This window comes from Colias philodice, chromosome 3 (assembly GCF_061535455.1).
Source record: "Colias philodice isolate Cphi_HAF_F1 chromosome 3, ilColPhil1 Martin Lab GWU primary, whole genome shotgun sequence".
NCBI lineage: Eukaryota > Metazoa > Arthropoda > Insecta > Lepidoptera > Pieridae > Colias > Colias philodice.
This window is the reverse complement of record NC_143088.1, coordinates 11,539,533-11,556,267: the sequence shown is the minus strand read 5'-3', so window position 1 is coordinate 11,556,267 and position 16,735 is coordinate 11,539,533. Positions and strand designations below refer to the sequence as shown.

General features: G+C 32.2%; 2 protein-coding genes and 1 long non-coding RNA gene across 3 annotated transcripts; 2 read left to right on the top strand and 1 right to left on the bottom strand.

Annotated features, from left to right (window-relative positions):
• Positions 1-725: 725 nt before the first annotated feature.
• Positions 726-5,091, bottom strand: GluRS-m (putative glutamate--tRNA ligase, mitochondrial). Its single transcript, XM_089714863.1, has 6 exons — positions 4,635-5,091; positions 4,168-4,363; positions 2,941-3,155; positions 2,142-2,257; positions 1,684-1,793; positions 726-1,259 (listed from the first exon to the last, which is right to left on the bottom strand). The coding sequence occupies exons 1-6, from the start codon at positions 4,973-4,975 to the stop codon at positions 726-728; spliced, it is 1,512 nt and encodes a 503-aa protein (XP_089570989.1). The 5' UTR covers positions 4,976-5,091.
• Positions 5,092-5,310: 219 nt separating this feature from the next.
• Positions 5,311-11,091, top strand: SCCRO (defective in cullin neddylation 1 domain containing SCCRO). Its single transcript, XM_089714861.1, has 4 exons — positions 5,311-5,349; positions 7,784-7,854; positions 7,989-8,588; positions 9,954-11,091. The coding sequence occupies exons 1-4, from the start codon at positions 5,331-5,333 to the stop codon at positions 10,146-10,148; spliced, it is 885 nt and encodes a 294-aa protein (XP_089570987.1). The 5' UTR covers positions 5,311-5,330; the 3' UTR covers positions 10,149-11,091.
• Positions 5,361-6,409, top strand: LOC149490054 (uncharacterized). Its single transcript, XR_016318378.1, has 2 exons — positions 5,361-5,711; positions 6,112-6,409. It is a non-coding gene; the product is annotated as an uncharacterized LOC149490054 (long non-coding RNA).
• Positions 11,092-16,735: the final 5,644 nt, after the last annotated feature.

Below are 16,735 nucleotides of genomic sequence, written 5' to 3'. Positions count from 1 at the left end.
ACTAAAATAATCATGTCAAACTATTATGTTGATTTAAAAAACAACAAGTGAACAAGATTAGATACAGGTTAAATATCGATACCCAAAACCATAGACAAAATTCTGTGAAAGCATAATTACTTTTAATAAACAATACACCTATAACGATTTTTTAATAATTTTTCTACTTATCTTTACTGTTTGTGTGCGTGCGAACTTGTTGATATTAAATTTTGAATCAGATTATCGTGTATTTTCTCTAATTTATATTTGGGAATTCAATAAATTATACTGTTACTCATTGCTTTGATTTTTATTTATCCTAAAATATCCTTACGCTTCAATACATAGTATAAAACTAAGTCGCTTTCTCTGTCCCTATTTCCCTATGTCCCTTTGTATGTTTAAATCTTTAAAACTACGCATCGGATTTTGATGCGGTTTTTTTATAGATAATAAATTGATTCAAGAGGAAGGTTTTAGTATATATGTAATTTATTAGGTTTTAGACAGCGGGCGAGCTAGTATATTATAAAGCTGAAGAGTTTATTTTTATGTGGATAAACATGATGGTCTAAGGATAGTTCCTTAGATTTGAGATGATAGTTCCTTGATTTGTATTGAAAAATTAGTTTTGTCTTGAATATTCGAGCTATCAGTGAACTCATGTCGGATAAAAATATTAAAAGATGCATTAGTCAACAATCTGAAATAACACCTAATATGGATACAGAATAAAACAAAGATTATCTCATAACTGCCTTTATTCTTTCTAACGACTGTCGTTTACCCAACAACTGCATCATTTCCGCTACACCCGGTCCCTCGCTCAGCCCGCTTAAAACGGATCTCAACATTTTCATTAACGCGGGGAACTTAATGCCATTCACTGTAGAAAATTCCCGTAAATTCCCCTTTATTGAAGTTTCATCAAAGTTTTGCAAATCCTCCAAATTCTGTATTAATTTATGAAATAATTGTGTGTCTATTTCTGTTTTATTTTGCGGAAGAATCCATAGAAATGCGAATTTGTTTGAAACCAAATCTTCTATTCTTGTTATCCTGGATGTTGCCCACAACAAAACTGTCCTTATATGGTCCTCTGTTATATTTAAATTCTGGTGGTGGAACTTTTCTTTTATAAGCATTTGTAATCTTTCCACTAAGTTTTTAGTAAGATTTTCGTCTTTTAATTGTCGTTTTATTTCCAATCTATTACATTCTTCGAGTAGATCTGGGTTTAAGCGACTTGGGTGAGACGATATTTTTTCCGTCTGGAACTGTTCATAAAAATGTGTAAATTATTTTTTTGGTAAAACGCATTTTGAAATTTAATATATACTCTAAAATCTAAATTATTCTAAAATATATTATATAAATATCTAAAAGATTCGTGTTCAACAAAACATTGACGCACTTAACTATGACTAGTAATCGCCCAATAAAATGTCAAAAAATGTCTGAGCCGGGCTGTATAAAACATTAATTGAAATTAACACTTTATTTCGTGGCAGTAACGTTCAATATCTATTACCTATCTCTCATTAGAAAACTCTGCCTGCATGCGTAGGCAGACTTTTGCTTTGGACAATTTTAGACCGTGATTGTAAGTCACGTTATTTAATTTTCGTCAATGCTATTAAATATATTTTTGTCTTTAAAACTTAACAAATTACAATTTGAAATAACTTTATTAATACTTACTTCAGCAGCTAATTCATCTATAGTTTTCAGCCTCACTCCTTCCCCGGGCACATGGTCAAACCCACCGCCCGACAATGTTATGTAGTTTACTAGAGCAAGAGGATATATCCCTGAAACAAATACATCTTTTTATTTTTTTCTTGATACTCAACAAATTACAATCCCTACTTATTACAAATGCATGTCTGTAATCTGTTAAGCTTTCAAGTTTTATTTCATCGAGACAAATAGTGAGAGACAATAAAGAATATAATCTGTATTATAGACAATAGTACTCACTATTTGGCTCGATGAAATAAAACTGTAAAAAAAATTATAGTCTGTCTGTCTGTAAATATAAAAGAAAGGTAGTAAAAAAAGGTAGTAAAAATATTAATGAAATATGTATTATGTATAAAAAAAGGAAATTTATCTCACCTAAAGAATAAATTGCATGCATTAAGGAAAAAACTTATTACCTTTCTTCTTATAATCCTCTACTCTTACATCACTCTGTCGTTTACTAAGTTTGGTTCCATCCGCATTTACAATGAGCGGTAAGTGACCAAATTGTGGCGGAGTCCAACCGAATGCTCTGTGTTAAAACATTTTCGTGAATATTTTTTCTGTTTAATTGTATTTCGATGGTAAAATAATTTCTTATAAAAAACAGTGTTTCTGGAGTTCAGAATCTTAATTCGGAATCTGAATTCAGAAAGCACAGAAATTAAATGAAGCAATTTCACTGCTGATTCCTAATTTTTCAGACGGAATTCAGTCAGTCGAGCGATCTTAAATACGGGTCTGAAAATTTCAAATTCTAAATTCAGAGCACATGTACTCCATACATTTCTAAAGAGCAAACACCGGTTTTTAGATTATGAATCGTCTTAGTTGTGCTGCAAAATGAAGTTTATTTTCCTATCATTTTAATTAATTTTAATACTGTCTGATGCACACTTCCGAAAATCAGATGCTGAATTAAGAATCTGAATTCAAATAGGCTTTAAAGTGAGGTCGGCCTAATCTGTCTTTTCCATGATCATTTGCTACCGACTGGATTTGAAAAAAATTGAAAAAATACAACCTTAGAAAAAATGGAACGGCATAATATTATTATACTACATTTGTCTTCTAAAATCATGTAAATTTCAAGTGACATAATGTTAAAAAAATTTAAGCAACCTCATTCATAGGTATTAGTTATTTTTCTACGTAATTTAAAAATTTCAACAATAACAAATAAATAATCATATAATATTTAATTAATAATCTTACCTATAAATCAACAAATGCTTGGTCGTCGATATCTGCCACTCAACCCCTCGCAGTACATGCGTGATACCCATCAAGTGATCATCAACAACATTAGCGAAGTGGTACGTTGGGAAGCCATCGCTCTTCATCAGAACTGGGTCACCTTCGTTCATGGAGACGTCGTACGCTATACCACCGAACACCATATCTTCGAAAGCTTGGCAGTCGGATGATAGCTGATTTAAAAAAAAAATGTTTAAAATGCGATCACAAGGCAGGATTTCGTCTTTTTGCCAAACCGGGGCAACACCTAGCCTCTCAGCCATGTGTTCACAGTTTTGATCAGAAATAAAGGTTAAAATAAAGAAATGAAAATAAAAATTGCTTTTAATTAAGACCTTTCCTTATCCTTACCTCCCTATTTTTTAATGCAAAAGCATAACCATATAATTAACATTAGACAGCATACACACATCAACAAAGTCTAGGGATATTTTTTATTGTACACTAGCGGTCCGCCTCGGCTTCGCCCGTGGTACATATTTACGTTTTCTCTACATAAGAACCATGCTCGTACTTCAAGGGATATACAAGGGATATAATAAAAAAAGAATTATCGAAATCGGTCCACCCGTTCACGCGTAATGCCGTGACAACGCGAAACGGGTTTCATTTTTATATTATTGTACATATATCTAAAAGAAATGAAGCTCTTTATCATCCAAATTTCCCACCTTGGTGAGAAAAAATTAACATTTTTAGTGTAAATAATAAACAATGTAAATAATAACATGAAATGTTTTTATTTTGTATTAAAGACCTTAAAATGGCCTATATTTCTTCAATTTTCAATATCACAAAATTCTTCATAGATTTTATAAGATTTGTATAATACAAAATATCCCTAGATTTTGTTAAGCTTATGTGTTATTTTGGTACATAAACTACATAGCATTATTAAAATACATTCAGTGGTTTTACCACAAAAGAGTAATAAACATACATACAACCTCACAAATACATTTATATTATACTAGCTGTGCCGCGCGGTTTCACCCGCGTGGCTTCTCCGTCGCTCCTGTTGGTCGTGATAATATATAGCCTATATTACTCGTGGATAATGTAGCTTTCGAATGGTGAAAGAATTTTTAAAATCGGTCCAGTAGTTTATGAGCCTATTCATTACAATCAAACAAACAAACAAAGTTTTCCTCTTTATAATATTAGTGTAGAAGTAGGATAACAGACCTTAAATCTAATACAATAAGGAGTCCCAGCTCGAATCTTCTCTTTTATAACATCACCAGAAAGACTCCTACACTTATTATCATATTTAGGTATTCGCTGATGCCTTATAGCATCTCTTTTTAATATATTTAATCTGCGTTCAGTACAAAAGCATTTGTATGCTGAACCATTTTCTAATAATTTATTGATGTATTCCCTGCAAGTGTAAATCACAGTGTTTAGTAATTTTAAGACTCCAGAATACCAGAACACACAATATACAAATATGAATTGTAGAATCAGAATAAAAATTACTCTAATACAATTATTAATTATAATAACATAATACTAGCAAGTTTATCGACATCTATTTAAGCTTCGAAGGTGCATTAACTTTACATCTACTCTTAAAAATAAAGAAATCTATGCATTTACAAAATTTTGAACAGCCTGTATTAAATTTACGAAAATATCAATACCTTACTTACTGATATATATGTAAGCGCTCACTTTGTACATAGGGCCCATATTTACCACCCCTGTTCGGTCCTTCATGGCATTCGATGCCTGACCAGTCCAAGTCATCTATAAGTGCCTCAATCGACCCCTCGACCTTACGACTCTGGTCAGTGTCTTCTATTCGCAATATAAATACCCCACCTCGAGATTTAGCAAACAAATAATTGTACAAAGCTGTCCTTAAACCACCTAAATGTAAATAACCAGTGGGACTAGGAGCAAATCTAACTCTCGGCACTTCAGTTGCGAGGCTCCGTAATAACTTGTTTTTCGATGTAAAAACCACTCGTCTGTATAGATAAGACCACATATTTCAACTGTATATCCTACGTAGATACATACACACTTAATATACCTATATATTTATAATTTAAATAAAATCTAATCCAAAACAAATGGATAACCTTTACAAACGCGATTTTAATTTTTCATTTGTCACTGTCAAAATCAGCTGTTCTAATTATGCAGAATAATAAATTTAATTTACGATAATTATTCATTTAATAATGATAATAGTCATACAATTTCAACTCGTATGTTTAAATTTCTGATATAGTTTTGCTATTGAAATATTATAAAATAATAAGTAATTGTTTTAAACATATAAGTTCAAAAGCCATAGCTTATGGTCACCATTTGTAAATTAAAAATATTAAAAAGAGTCTATGGTTGTTATTTCGTTTAGTTCCGATCGTAGAGTGAGAATGAACCATAGAGGAGGCACTAAAATGACAAGGAATGCGTGAGAGAAATACACTTATGACTATAAAGCTAAGAGCAAGAGAGACAGAAACATTGTTTTTTGTTTCTCTCATGTTATGCGATTTCTTTTGTTGGGGACAAAGGCAGTTTGTCCCAAACAAGCGGCTACAGTCCATTGTTTTGCTAGTTTTCTGTTTTTTCTCGCTGTTATGTGACTTCAAAGTTTAATAAACGTTGACAGTGATCTGTTTTAATCCGACTTTAAGTGAAAATATGGTGCGTTGTAGTGTGATTGGTTGTAAAAATCGGCCGGAACGAAGATTACCAAATATTACCTTTCACACGTAAGTAAACTTATTTGAAGTATATTGTTTTATAGAACTGGATATAGTTGATACATTTTCATTAACTCTAATGTGAAATTATCTACAAATATATAATATTTTCATCGAAATAGACGTAAACATTTTTTTGTGTTATCCGACTAAATTACGAAGTGTTCTTGTTGTTCAGGACGCCATTTGTTTTTACGTAGTTTCAAATTTATGGTATAATCATGTGATTAACATTAGGGATACCAGTACAGGGTAAAATTTTCCCCAAAATCGTGAAATGTTTTTTTAATATTAAATGTTAATGTTTGTGTAAAGTTTGTTACACGGTTCGGTTTTCCGGTTCAGCTTTCCTCATTTGCATTGGTTTAAGTATTTTTTTTTTCAATGTCGGTTTTTTTGTATATTCCAGGTTACGATGCACATCATAACGCTGAAGACTGCGAAGCTGGCCCTTCCACACGAGCTGCAGCTGCCACTGAAGGCAGCGAGGACCCTGCCCCGTCAGGAGAGGCGGTGTTGGAGTAAAATCCGGAAGGCCACCCCCCGCGCCTTCCTCACCGCGGTGCGGCGCGCCTTTATAAGAACGAACGAGCGGCGGAGTCGTCCATTTTCGTCTGCTACTCGCGCGCACATTATCGCGGACCCTCTGCCCATTTATTTCTACCGTCATTTTGCTGTTCATTTTCAAATAAATGTATTTCGTTTAATTTGCTTTTAATTTGAACTATTTCCAGTACGTTTTTATTAGACTACATTTACGGCTGTATCTTCTAATTGCGTTGACATAGAAATTTGATTTTATTACTGCTTAAAGGTATAATAGACCTAAGTTTTTGATGTGAATATCAATTATTGAATACCTACATTACATTTGCGTTCATGAGTAAAGGGGTTATAAGATTAATTTTTTTTTTTTATATAATGTAATAAAAAATTCATGTTTTTCGTAATTATTCCCGTATCTGTTTTATAAGATATTATTCTGTCTTCTGATTCAAATTCAATTTGAATCTGAATCAGAAGAAATAGCAATTAAAACCGCATATTCTGAAACTAGCAACTACTTGCAAGGGAATCACAACCTACAAGGTACTCCCTACGTCCTATAGCACAGACAAAGAAAAAATTGCTACAAGCAACATTTAAAGATACAACATAATAAAACAATTAGGTTTGTTCGAAGCCCTCGGTGCGCGAGTCCGACTCGCACTTGACCTTTTTTGTCCTAATTTTACTGTATTTTCTATTATTATTTACCATTGATTGAAATGATATCTAAACTTTAGCCTTGTTTTTTTATAAAAAATATATGAACTGGGATATTTCGATATTTGTGGTTAATTGCGAGAAGTGTAAAAGCAAAAGTTGTAATAAATATTTTAAATACCTACAACTTTACCATTAAACTTTATTCCGCAGTTATAGTTTTTTTAATCCCGATCTCAGATCGATCGTAAATAACTTTTCCTCTAATTTTTGTTACCTATATTCTCTTCCGTTTGAAATTGATTTCATTGTTCTATAATATTACTTTTATGTTTCAAAAGTTAATAAAAAATCATGTTGAACAATATTACTTTGTTAATTTCAAAAGTTAATATTAAATTAGTGGTCCACTTAGGTCGTGCACATGGCCCAGGGGGGGGCATGGCCCATGACCCCCATGACCCCCCCCCCTGGATCCGCGCTTGTACCGGCCGGCCGCCCGGCTATATATTTTATACCCGTGCGAAGCCGGAGCGGGCCGCTATGTTTTTATATACAACGTTCACAGTTTTTCTGTAGTGTATTTACTATTTAGTATCAGCATTGCACCCGTGCGAAGCCGGGGCGGGTCGCTAGTTAAGTTAATAAATAACAAAATCTTTTCAAATCTGTCTTTTTCTTCATAAACCTATCTTACAAAAAAATACCCAAACATTTATAGATATTTTGCCAGTTTTTCGGATAAAAAGTTTTTGTAATAGTTGGCAACATTGACGTAAGGATTCGCCATCTCGTTCGGGTATACGCCGATGTCGTCTCTAGTACATTCTCCCTCTACGGTTCCGATCAAAGAATATACTACTCTCTAACGAGAGGTTCCGATGTCGAAACAATAGCGAATTTGGTGAAAGTTTTAGACAATAATAAAAAAAGTTTTGCAAAAATGGTTTGTAAACATATTTTATGAATGAATTATCATATTATTTTCAATGCTCAGCATATAACTTTTCCAATAAGCAAATTTTATTTGACAGCTAAGCATAAAACTAAGGTTATGACATTACTGCGTTTTCTTTTCAGAATAAATTAAAATCATCACAGAGAGATAAAGTGAAAAAATTTGTCGCTTTCACGCAAACAACGGAGAGTACGGCAATATTTTGCCTTTCGCAAAATGATTGGAAATTGGACTTGGCTAGTGACAATTATTTTCAAAATCCAGATGCGTACTACAAAGACTCTTCAAAAGCGTTAGTGGATAGGAAAAAAGTTGATCAGTTATTCAATAAGTACAGAGACCAGCAAGAGAACGATAAAATTACTGTTGACGGTGTTATGAAGTTCCTAGAAGACCTAAATTTAAGTCCTGAGTCAATTTTAATCCTAATTATAGCTTGGAAGTGTAAAGCTGCTGTGCAATGCGAGTTCACGAAAGAGGAATTCACAACAGGGCTTATAGAACTCAGTGTTGATAGTATAGATAAATTAAAAGCGAAATTACCGACACTGGAAACAGAAATAAAAGACCCAAATAAATTTAAAGATTTCTATCACTTTACTTTCAACTATGCAAAAAATCCGGGTCAAAAAGGATTGGAATTAGACATGGCGATAGCTTATTGGAATATTGTGCTCCGTGGGAGATTTAAGTTCCTCGACGCGTGGTGTAAATTTCTCACGGTATGTATGTTTTTAATTTATATATTTACTAGAGACTTATCAAAGAGAGAGGATTAACCTACTATAAATGTATATCATAAACTCAAAAGATACGGACGACTTGCAAATGATATTGAATGAATATAAACATTCAGATAATGTGGGAATTTAGTTGACATAAAACAATTGATATGTGTAGATAAAGATTGTGCATTATTGTTTGAATTTCCTTTTGAATTATCTTGTATTTGCTCTATTATACCATATTTATTCATGAAAATATCATATAAATATATAAAATCAATAGAATTTGATGAAATCATTCAATATCTGACTAATATCTATTACATTAGTCATATACAATTTTTTTTTAAAACTAGTACCTATAATATGACGAAACAAATATAAGAAAGATGTGTGGCACTCGGGGACTGCCGCTGTAAAGCTATTGCATGCTATGCCTTCAAGCCACACCTCCGCGCCCGTCGGAGTGGGGAGCGTGAGGTTTTTTTTCGTTACGGAATTTCTGGATTCGGTCCCCGCGCTCAAGGCCCGCGATAGAAGCTATGCAATAGCTTAATATTTAATTTTAATGTAAATTAAACAGGAATCAGGTAGTAATATATTTAAACAGTCAGTATACAAATAAAAAGAGAAATCTATCAAACCTTTAAATGATGCTAATTTTTACTGACATCATATAAAATTTCTTTGAATACAATGAGTCATACATGCAACTGTAAAAATATAAAACGGAAAGATTCAATTGGAAGAAATGAGTTCTTATGATTCAACTTTGAAACAACTTAACCAATGTTAAAAATTATTTTACTTGTACAAAATATAAATTTCCTGCAAATGAAACAAGTTGTTATATTATATTATATCAATTTTTTTTTTCATAAGTCTTCAAGTTTGTTGTCAGTAAGAAATCAAATGATGAATTAAATTTGGTGCAATGTTTTATCTAATGTTACATATTTTAAAAACCACTAAAAACAGAAATTCAGGTAGAAATTTCAGCAAGTAATTCAGGTAAAATCAGGTAGAATTTTTAAATATGACAATTCAGGTAGTATATTTTTCACTCAATACACTTTTACTTACCATAAAAGATGTCTAAATGTGACTGGTATCCTTAACTCCATAATATAGATATGCACAAGCACTTTCCCCACCTTACAATAATTTCTGCATTACATATTTTAATGATTGTTGACTATGTCTTTGACTATGAATAACTGTTTTCTGAACAGCAAATTTCCCTTTACTGCATTTATTCCTATATTATTATTTTTTTCAATCTGCTATCTGCTATGGATTACTAATTGAGAACCCCAATGATCCAATGATCCATACATCTAAAAACTATTTTTATATTTTCAGGAGCATCATAAAAGATCTATACCAAAAGACACCTGGAACTTACTATTAGATTTTGCAACACAAATAGATGATGGAATGAGCAATTATGACGCAGAAGGAGCCTGGCCGGTCCTCATTGATGACTTCGTAGAGTGGTGTCAAAAGAATGAACTAACCGCGGATGGGGTCAAAGCTCTAGAGCCTGCGTCCGGCTAGCTGATACTTTACCGACGGCAGAACGAAGCAACAACACACATTACGGAAACTAGAAGAAGCTTAGTCAGGCGTTTCAGTTCATACATTTGGTCGCTATTGTCATGCTTCGTTCTGTACAGTCTCGAGCTATGCACGGTCGAATGGATCGCAATAATCATCGTTTTCGACTTATGTAGCTGACCGTGTAACGTCGATGCTTCCTCTAGCACGAGTTCACAAGAGTGTACATAGCCTCCGACTTTCGTCCGTTAGACAATTGACTAGATCCGATAAATCAGTTCAAATACTTAGCTTGAAGTTTTCGTTTTTCAATTAATAGTAGGTGATTTTTCGAATTTTTCAAAAGATTTTAATCACGTTACTGATAGTGTAACTAATCTGTGAAGATTTTAAATTAAGATGTAAATATGTATATATATAATAATGATATTAATTTTTCTTTTTTATTACAATTAAAGTTTAGTATTTCCTTCACTTTTTTATTTAACAGTCGGGAGAGTAATGTTAAATGCCTAATTTTTTTAATTTGTTGTGATTTCAATTATTTTTAATGCATAATTTAATTGTCCAAATAGAAATATATTTTTATAACCTGCTTATATTCAGTGCAATGATAACTTTGTCTTTATTGTATTAATAACTTAGTAAAAATTCTAAATGACATTTAAGTAATAATAATAATTGTTAAAATTCATGAGCCTTGTTTTATTCTAAATATTCATGAAATAATGTTACAATATGAACAAATATTAAACAATAGCGACATTTTGTACTAAATTACTGTTTGCTGATTTTTTGAAGTGTTAATTTTAAAATGTTAACATTACTATAATGTTAGGGGAATCAGCTTTTAGAGTAATATCGAGTTTGGTACTTAGTTAAATGTACAAAAGATAAAATTGATGTATGGAGTATTAATTGAAATAAATTGTTAAATAAAAGACTGGTTGCTTTTTATTTTTATATGGGGAGGGGAGTGAGATGTTACAATCGGCTTTCATCCTTATGTACTTACAAATAAAATCCTTTATTCATACACATTTAGTGAAACATATTTTCTCCCTCCTTCAATGATTTTTTTTTTATTTTTTAGGCCCCTACCCCCTATATCACGTAATTTTTTGTACCAAATATTTTTTTGTTTAATGTTAAAAAAAGTTCGATTCGAGTTGCTATAAACATGGTTGATGGTTATCTACGAACGTACAGTGGGCTGCTTTAACGGTTAAGGTACATACGGAAGGCACTTGGTGACCCGTTAAAACTTTCTGTAGGTGTAAAACTCCTGCTTTTAAATTACCTAGGTAAGGTTGGGTCGCCTAAGATCGGACGCATATGCCGAAAATTTTATACGTACTGTATTTTTTATTTTATTTCTCATGATTCGATGTCGTTTTTCTGTTGCGGTCAACTGTAAATTGATGACAAAAAAATATTGTTTAACCCCTAATTTTTTGGTTTGCGTAGATGCTATCTATCTAAGCAAATTTAGAGCCTAAAAAGCAGACTTTTTTCGACTTACCATAGTGAAGAAAATAACAGTTCGGCCGAAGATCGGACTATGTAGTATCTTCATTTCTATGCGTTTAATAATAATGTTAACATTAGGAAAACATCCGGACTTACGTCCATACATTGAGCATCAATGATTGAGTCAGGAAATTCCTCAAAAAATTTGACAAAGAAGTTTTTTTTTTTATTGCGTTTTTTTAGTCCGGTCTTCCCTCCTCATCCTAATTAAGTTTCTCAAACTTTTATCCTCCGTGTTCTAGGACTAAATAATGAAAATGTACCTGTAGTGTATGTCCTTCCCTATTATCGACTCTTAGACGCACACGACCTCTCGCTCCGACCGCCTGCAGCCAACTGAGCTGTGTGAGCGGTGTCACCGTTGCACGTGCGCAAGAGATGACATAATACTTCCCTCTCTTTCACTCACATACACTACATCCCTCCTTTATTTTAGAAATTTTTAATTTGTTCAATTAATTTTATTAAATAAAATATTATGTTCTATTCGGGTATGTTAGTCTATACCTAAGCACCAGTATCAGTTAGTAAACACAACTCAGGGACACGTCCGCTCCATACCAGTGATAGAGTAGAATGTGTCACCTGGCCTAGTAATATAATTCTATCTATATGCAACATCTCTCCTTTTCATTTTTTTTTCTTTTTTTTTTCTACATTAAGTATATGTATATTCAAAATTATAATAATTTTTACAATATATGTATTCAAATCGATATTAATTAATAATTTTTTCAAACTCAAACCTTCATTCATCAACCAGACCTCGTCCAGAAACATTTTAAAATCGTCAATATAAGGACAAAATATGAATTTACCACTGGTTCGGAAAGCCGCCTCAACAGAGAAGAGCCGGCAAGAATATATGTATAGGCATATAGTCGCTCCCTTAGATTACAAAATAAAATACAGATGGAGCATGTCAATCATTCATCGCCCTTGTCAAAGAAAATACGAAATCAAAAACGAATACGTTCCTCCGCTAGTGCTATAGCGATTCTAGTGTCATGCAATACGTCAAAAGGGGTTTGATATTTTAGTAAAAAAATGCTGTCTTGTGATATTAAAACGCTGTAAAACTTGTACCCGAAAACAAACAAAAAGATAAAACATCGTTTTACAGATTTTCTGTAGATTATTTGGCTTATTTAATTTTGTATACAAATAATAATTTTACAAATACGAAGGAATTCAAAACTTCAACGTATGCTGCCAGTATTTTGAAAATGAATTTGCCATTTTTAGGGGTAAAATGGTTAAAAGATATTCGGGGTAGTGCTGTTGGATTTTTCGATCGTGAATGTGATTATTTGTATAGTGCAATAAAAGTTCATGGTCATTATTAGATTATTTTAAAAAGCATTATACATTTTTTTGTTACTTTTATAAAAAGCGTCGTTTTCGCTTGCGATTTAATTCATGTGAACACATGATGGATATGATGAAAATAAAAAGTCCCGCATTCTCGACTAAAAACTACCGCTATTCGCATTCATATGTTTTGAAAAATAAAAACTTTATTTAATGTAATTTATTTAATAAATTTAATGTAATTTATTTAATAAAAATTGAATAAAATTATTTTGTCCATGTATAACTTTAGTATAATTAATATGATAAAATAATTTTTACAATATTATAAAATAATATCAAAAACCCGAATTTATATTAAAATAAAAATTAAAACATGACTGCTAATAATTTATGTAGCCTACGTCACTACCACCACAGCTACCTTCATAATTCAGATGATTGCAATGACACCTCATAAGTCACAACTCAAAATCGATCCAACAGTTTATACTGCTGGGCGTGTCAAAGAAATATTATACATACATACATACACTCGAAAAACATAACCCTCTTTCTTCCGAAGTCGGGGAAAATTTTGGGAAAATTTTCAATATCTGGTAACATAACACCCACACAGAAGCACCGTGTACGTACAGTGCAACGGCGAAATGACAGCACACATAGCTTTATGGAAATGACGATAAATTATTCGGTTTAGTTCGGCAACGCTCCATCTGTCTTTTATTTTGTAATCTAAGGTCGCTCCTTCAAAATCATAGAAAATAGAAATGTAACATCTTACGTAGGTATTTATAATAACAATAATGACAATTTATTTAAGTATACGACAATCTATCATGAATAAGTTGTATACTTATATTTAAGTTTATTAAGTCATCATTTATTTATTAACCAATGGGACGAAATCGTTTTCAGTAACTTAATGTATATGTAAGGTATAATGTTTAAACTATGTTCCTTCTGTAACTTAACTATACTTTTGACTAACTGTACCTGTACTGTACCTGTACTGTACCTGTTTTATTTTTTCCTTACATGACTATTGCACTACCTTGTTGATATGTTTCACTCAGTATTTATGATGACCTGCACTCCAGGTCATTTAGAAGAGGTGAATGCTGCTTCTTCTGACGCATAATTTAATTCACTTTACCTGCACCGGCATCACACACCGGCATTTTCCCACATATTAAAATTATAAATAAACGATAGCTGCAAAAGACCTTATAATTGGATTAGTAACAATCTAAGTAAAACTTCGGTACAATTATTACCAAGTGAAATGCCTATAGACTGGGTACATACTTAAATGCTCGGTTATTATTTAATATCTATATTCTGTATATATGTACTTCGTTACTAAAACAATATATGTTCCGATTTTAATTCAATATACCTAATAAAATCGGAATGTAATATAATATGTATATATATCTGTACCCTAAATAATATAATAAATATTATACGGCAAAATTTTAACCAAACATAATTGGTTCATTAAGCAACAACAACTTATCATATGATCCTTAGGCACAAGGAAGATTTGTTTATTTCTTCGTTTGTCCGTCTCTCTTTCATATCGTAATAAAGCGATTTATGATATATTTTTGGGCGATAGTTTAGAGGCTAGAAAGTGGCAGCCTTTTTTATAGCGCATTAAAAATATTTAATTCATACAGATACATAGTATTACAATGTTAAGGTTCATAATTGTCAATTATTTAAATACCAACTTTCGGGTATAAACCACTCTGACAGAATTATAGTCTTAGTGGAGCTTGCTCTGCAACAGTACAATATCATACTACCTATACTGTGCCATTGACTTCTATTGAACCGCTTTTAGCTTCACCTGTATGTTCGTATGACTGTATGCAACCGATTCTTTTCGATTCGCTTAGGACCTACCCAAACCGTACAGATTTAACTTCAGTGACAATATTACAACAATTTATTGACAATACAATAATGAATATTTAGTAAAGCGTGATTAATAATGTATTTCTTTTTTTATACTTCTTATTGTAACCTCAACACACACGCGGTGTTGTTCATTGTATGGTTATTACATTAATAACACATAGGTATTTAAAATTCAATAAATGTAACGAACCTAAAACGAATCAAAATGTATCATTTTGTTGATGACTTTTTTTTATTTGTTACTTATGATAACATTTGTATTTGTATTACTGACAACTTAATAGCCACTTGAAAAAGATAAAGATAACTTAATGACAATAATAGTGGCTAGACATTAATCACACATTAATGGTCTGAAAATAAGTACTTAGTTGGATACATATTATTTTTTTTTTAACTGTACAATGTTAACTGTAACAATCAGTAATACAAATTTAACTGTAACAATCAATAAAAATTAATTAACTTGAATTTACAATATTCAATTTTGCATTTCGAAATCAATACCACTATACCACCTCAATATTGTAGAGATTAATACTTGGAATTTATATTCTGACTAAGGCACGAATGGTGACCTTTTCGCGATAATACACTTTTTTTTTTTTTTGCTTTGATAAGAAATCTTTAACGTATTTCTTAATTGATAATCTTTTATTCATTCTAGTACGATATCCATTATTTTTTCGCAGCGGTGTTAATGCATTAGGTGCGATATTGAATGTTCAAAAGATGAGCTCTTAAAAGATGTATTACGTCGTAAGTACCTACTTTATGAATATGAAATCAGACCAGTCTTACAAACCACCATTAAAACTTGGATTTTATATGAATTACTACGTTGTAAATCTTATTAAATTCTTAATAACTTTTAAACTTGTAAATAAAATTATTAGTGTATTGACTTTTATAATACTATTCACGTTGATGTTTGTGTTGCTGATTTTCTCGTCTATTATAAAATTGGTGTTTTTAAATTAAAAACAGTCGTTATTAATATAGTAATAACTAGATACACATGGTGTATGATTTTACCATGGTTCTTACATATACCTTGCATATAGGTACCAATATTTGCGGTATGATGTGGTTATGATCCATTTTTTATTTTACATTAAATGTTCGTCTTGAAATTGACCTTTATTATCTATCTAAAAATTTTAAGTGTATATTTGACAGGTTGTTTGTCACTATACACTATCTAAGTATCAAAGTAATCTACTATATAAAAATAAGTCGGGTTTTCCTTCCTGACGCTACAACTCCAGAACGCACGAACCGATTTCCACGGCTTTGCACTCGTTGGAAAGGTCTCGGGCTCCGTGAGGTTTATAACAAGGAAAAGGTGTCTCTGGTGCGAAACGGACTTCGCCAGGTTTGCTAGTTATTAACAATTAACGATTCATATTTTATGCCAACTGTCTATTGTCCAACTATTGTCTTTCACGGTATATTATTGTATAAATTACGTAAAAGTCGTTTTCAACGTTCCAACATGTAATGATTAACAGTGTGTTATACCTAACCCCAAACCGGGGTGCTACATTTCCGCTGAGGGAGTAGTGTTATACTACTGCTACGTTCCGTTTAGAAAGCTTCTACATACCCGCAACGTTCCCGCGCAGGGAATTGTCGCGTCCTTGCCACGTTCCGATAAGGAACCTCATACGCTGCTACATACCGCTTAAGACCCATCTTCAGTAGTAGTTCGACATTGCTACGATTGCCGCTGAGGAAATCCTTCTACGTCTTGCTTGCTTCGGCTCCTTAATTCCTGTTGAAGGAATTCAGCGACCAACCCTAACGACACCCTACCGCCT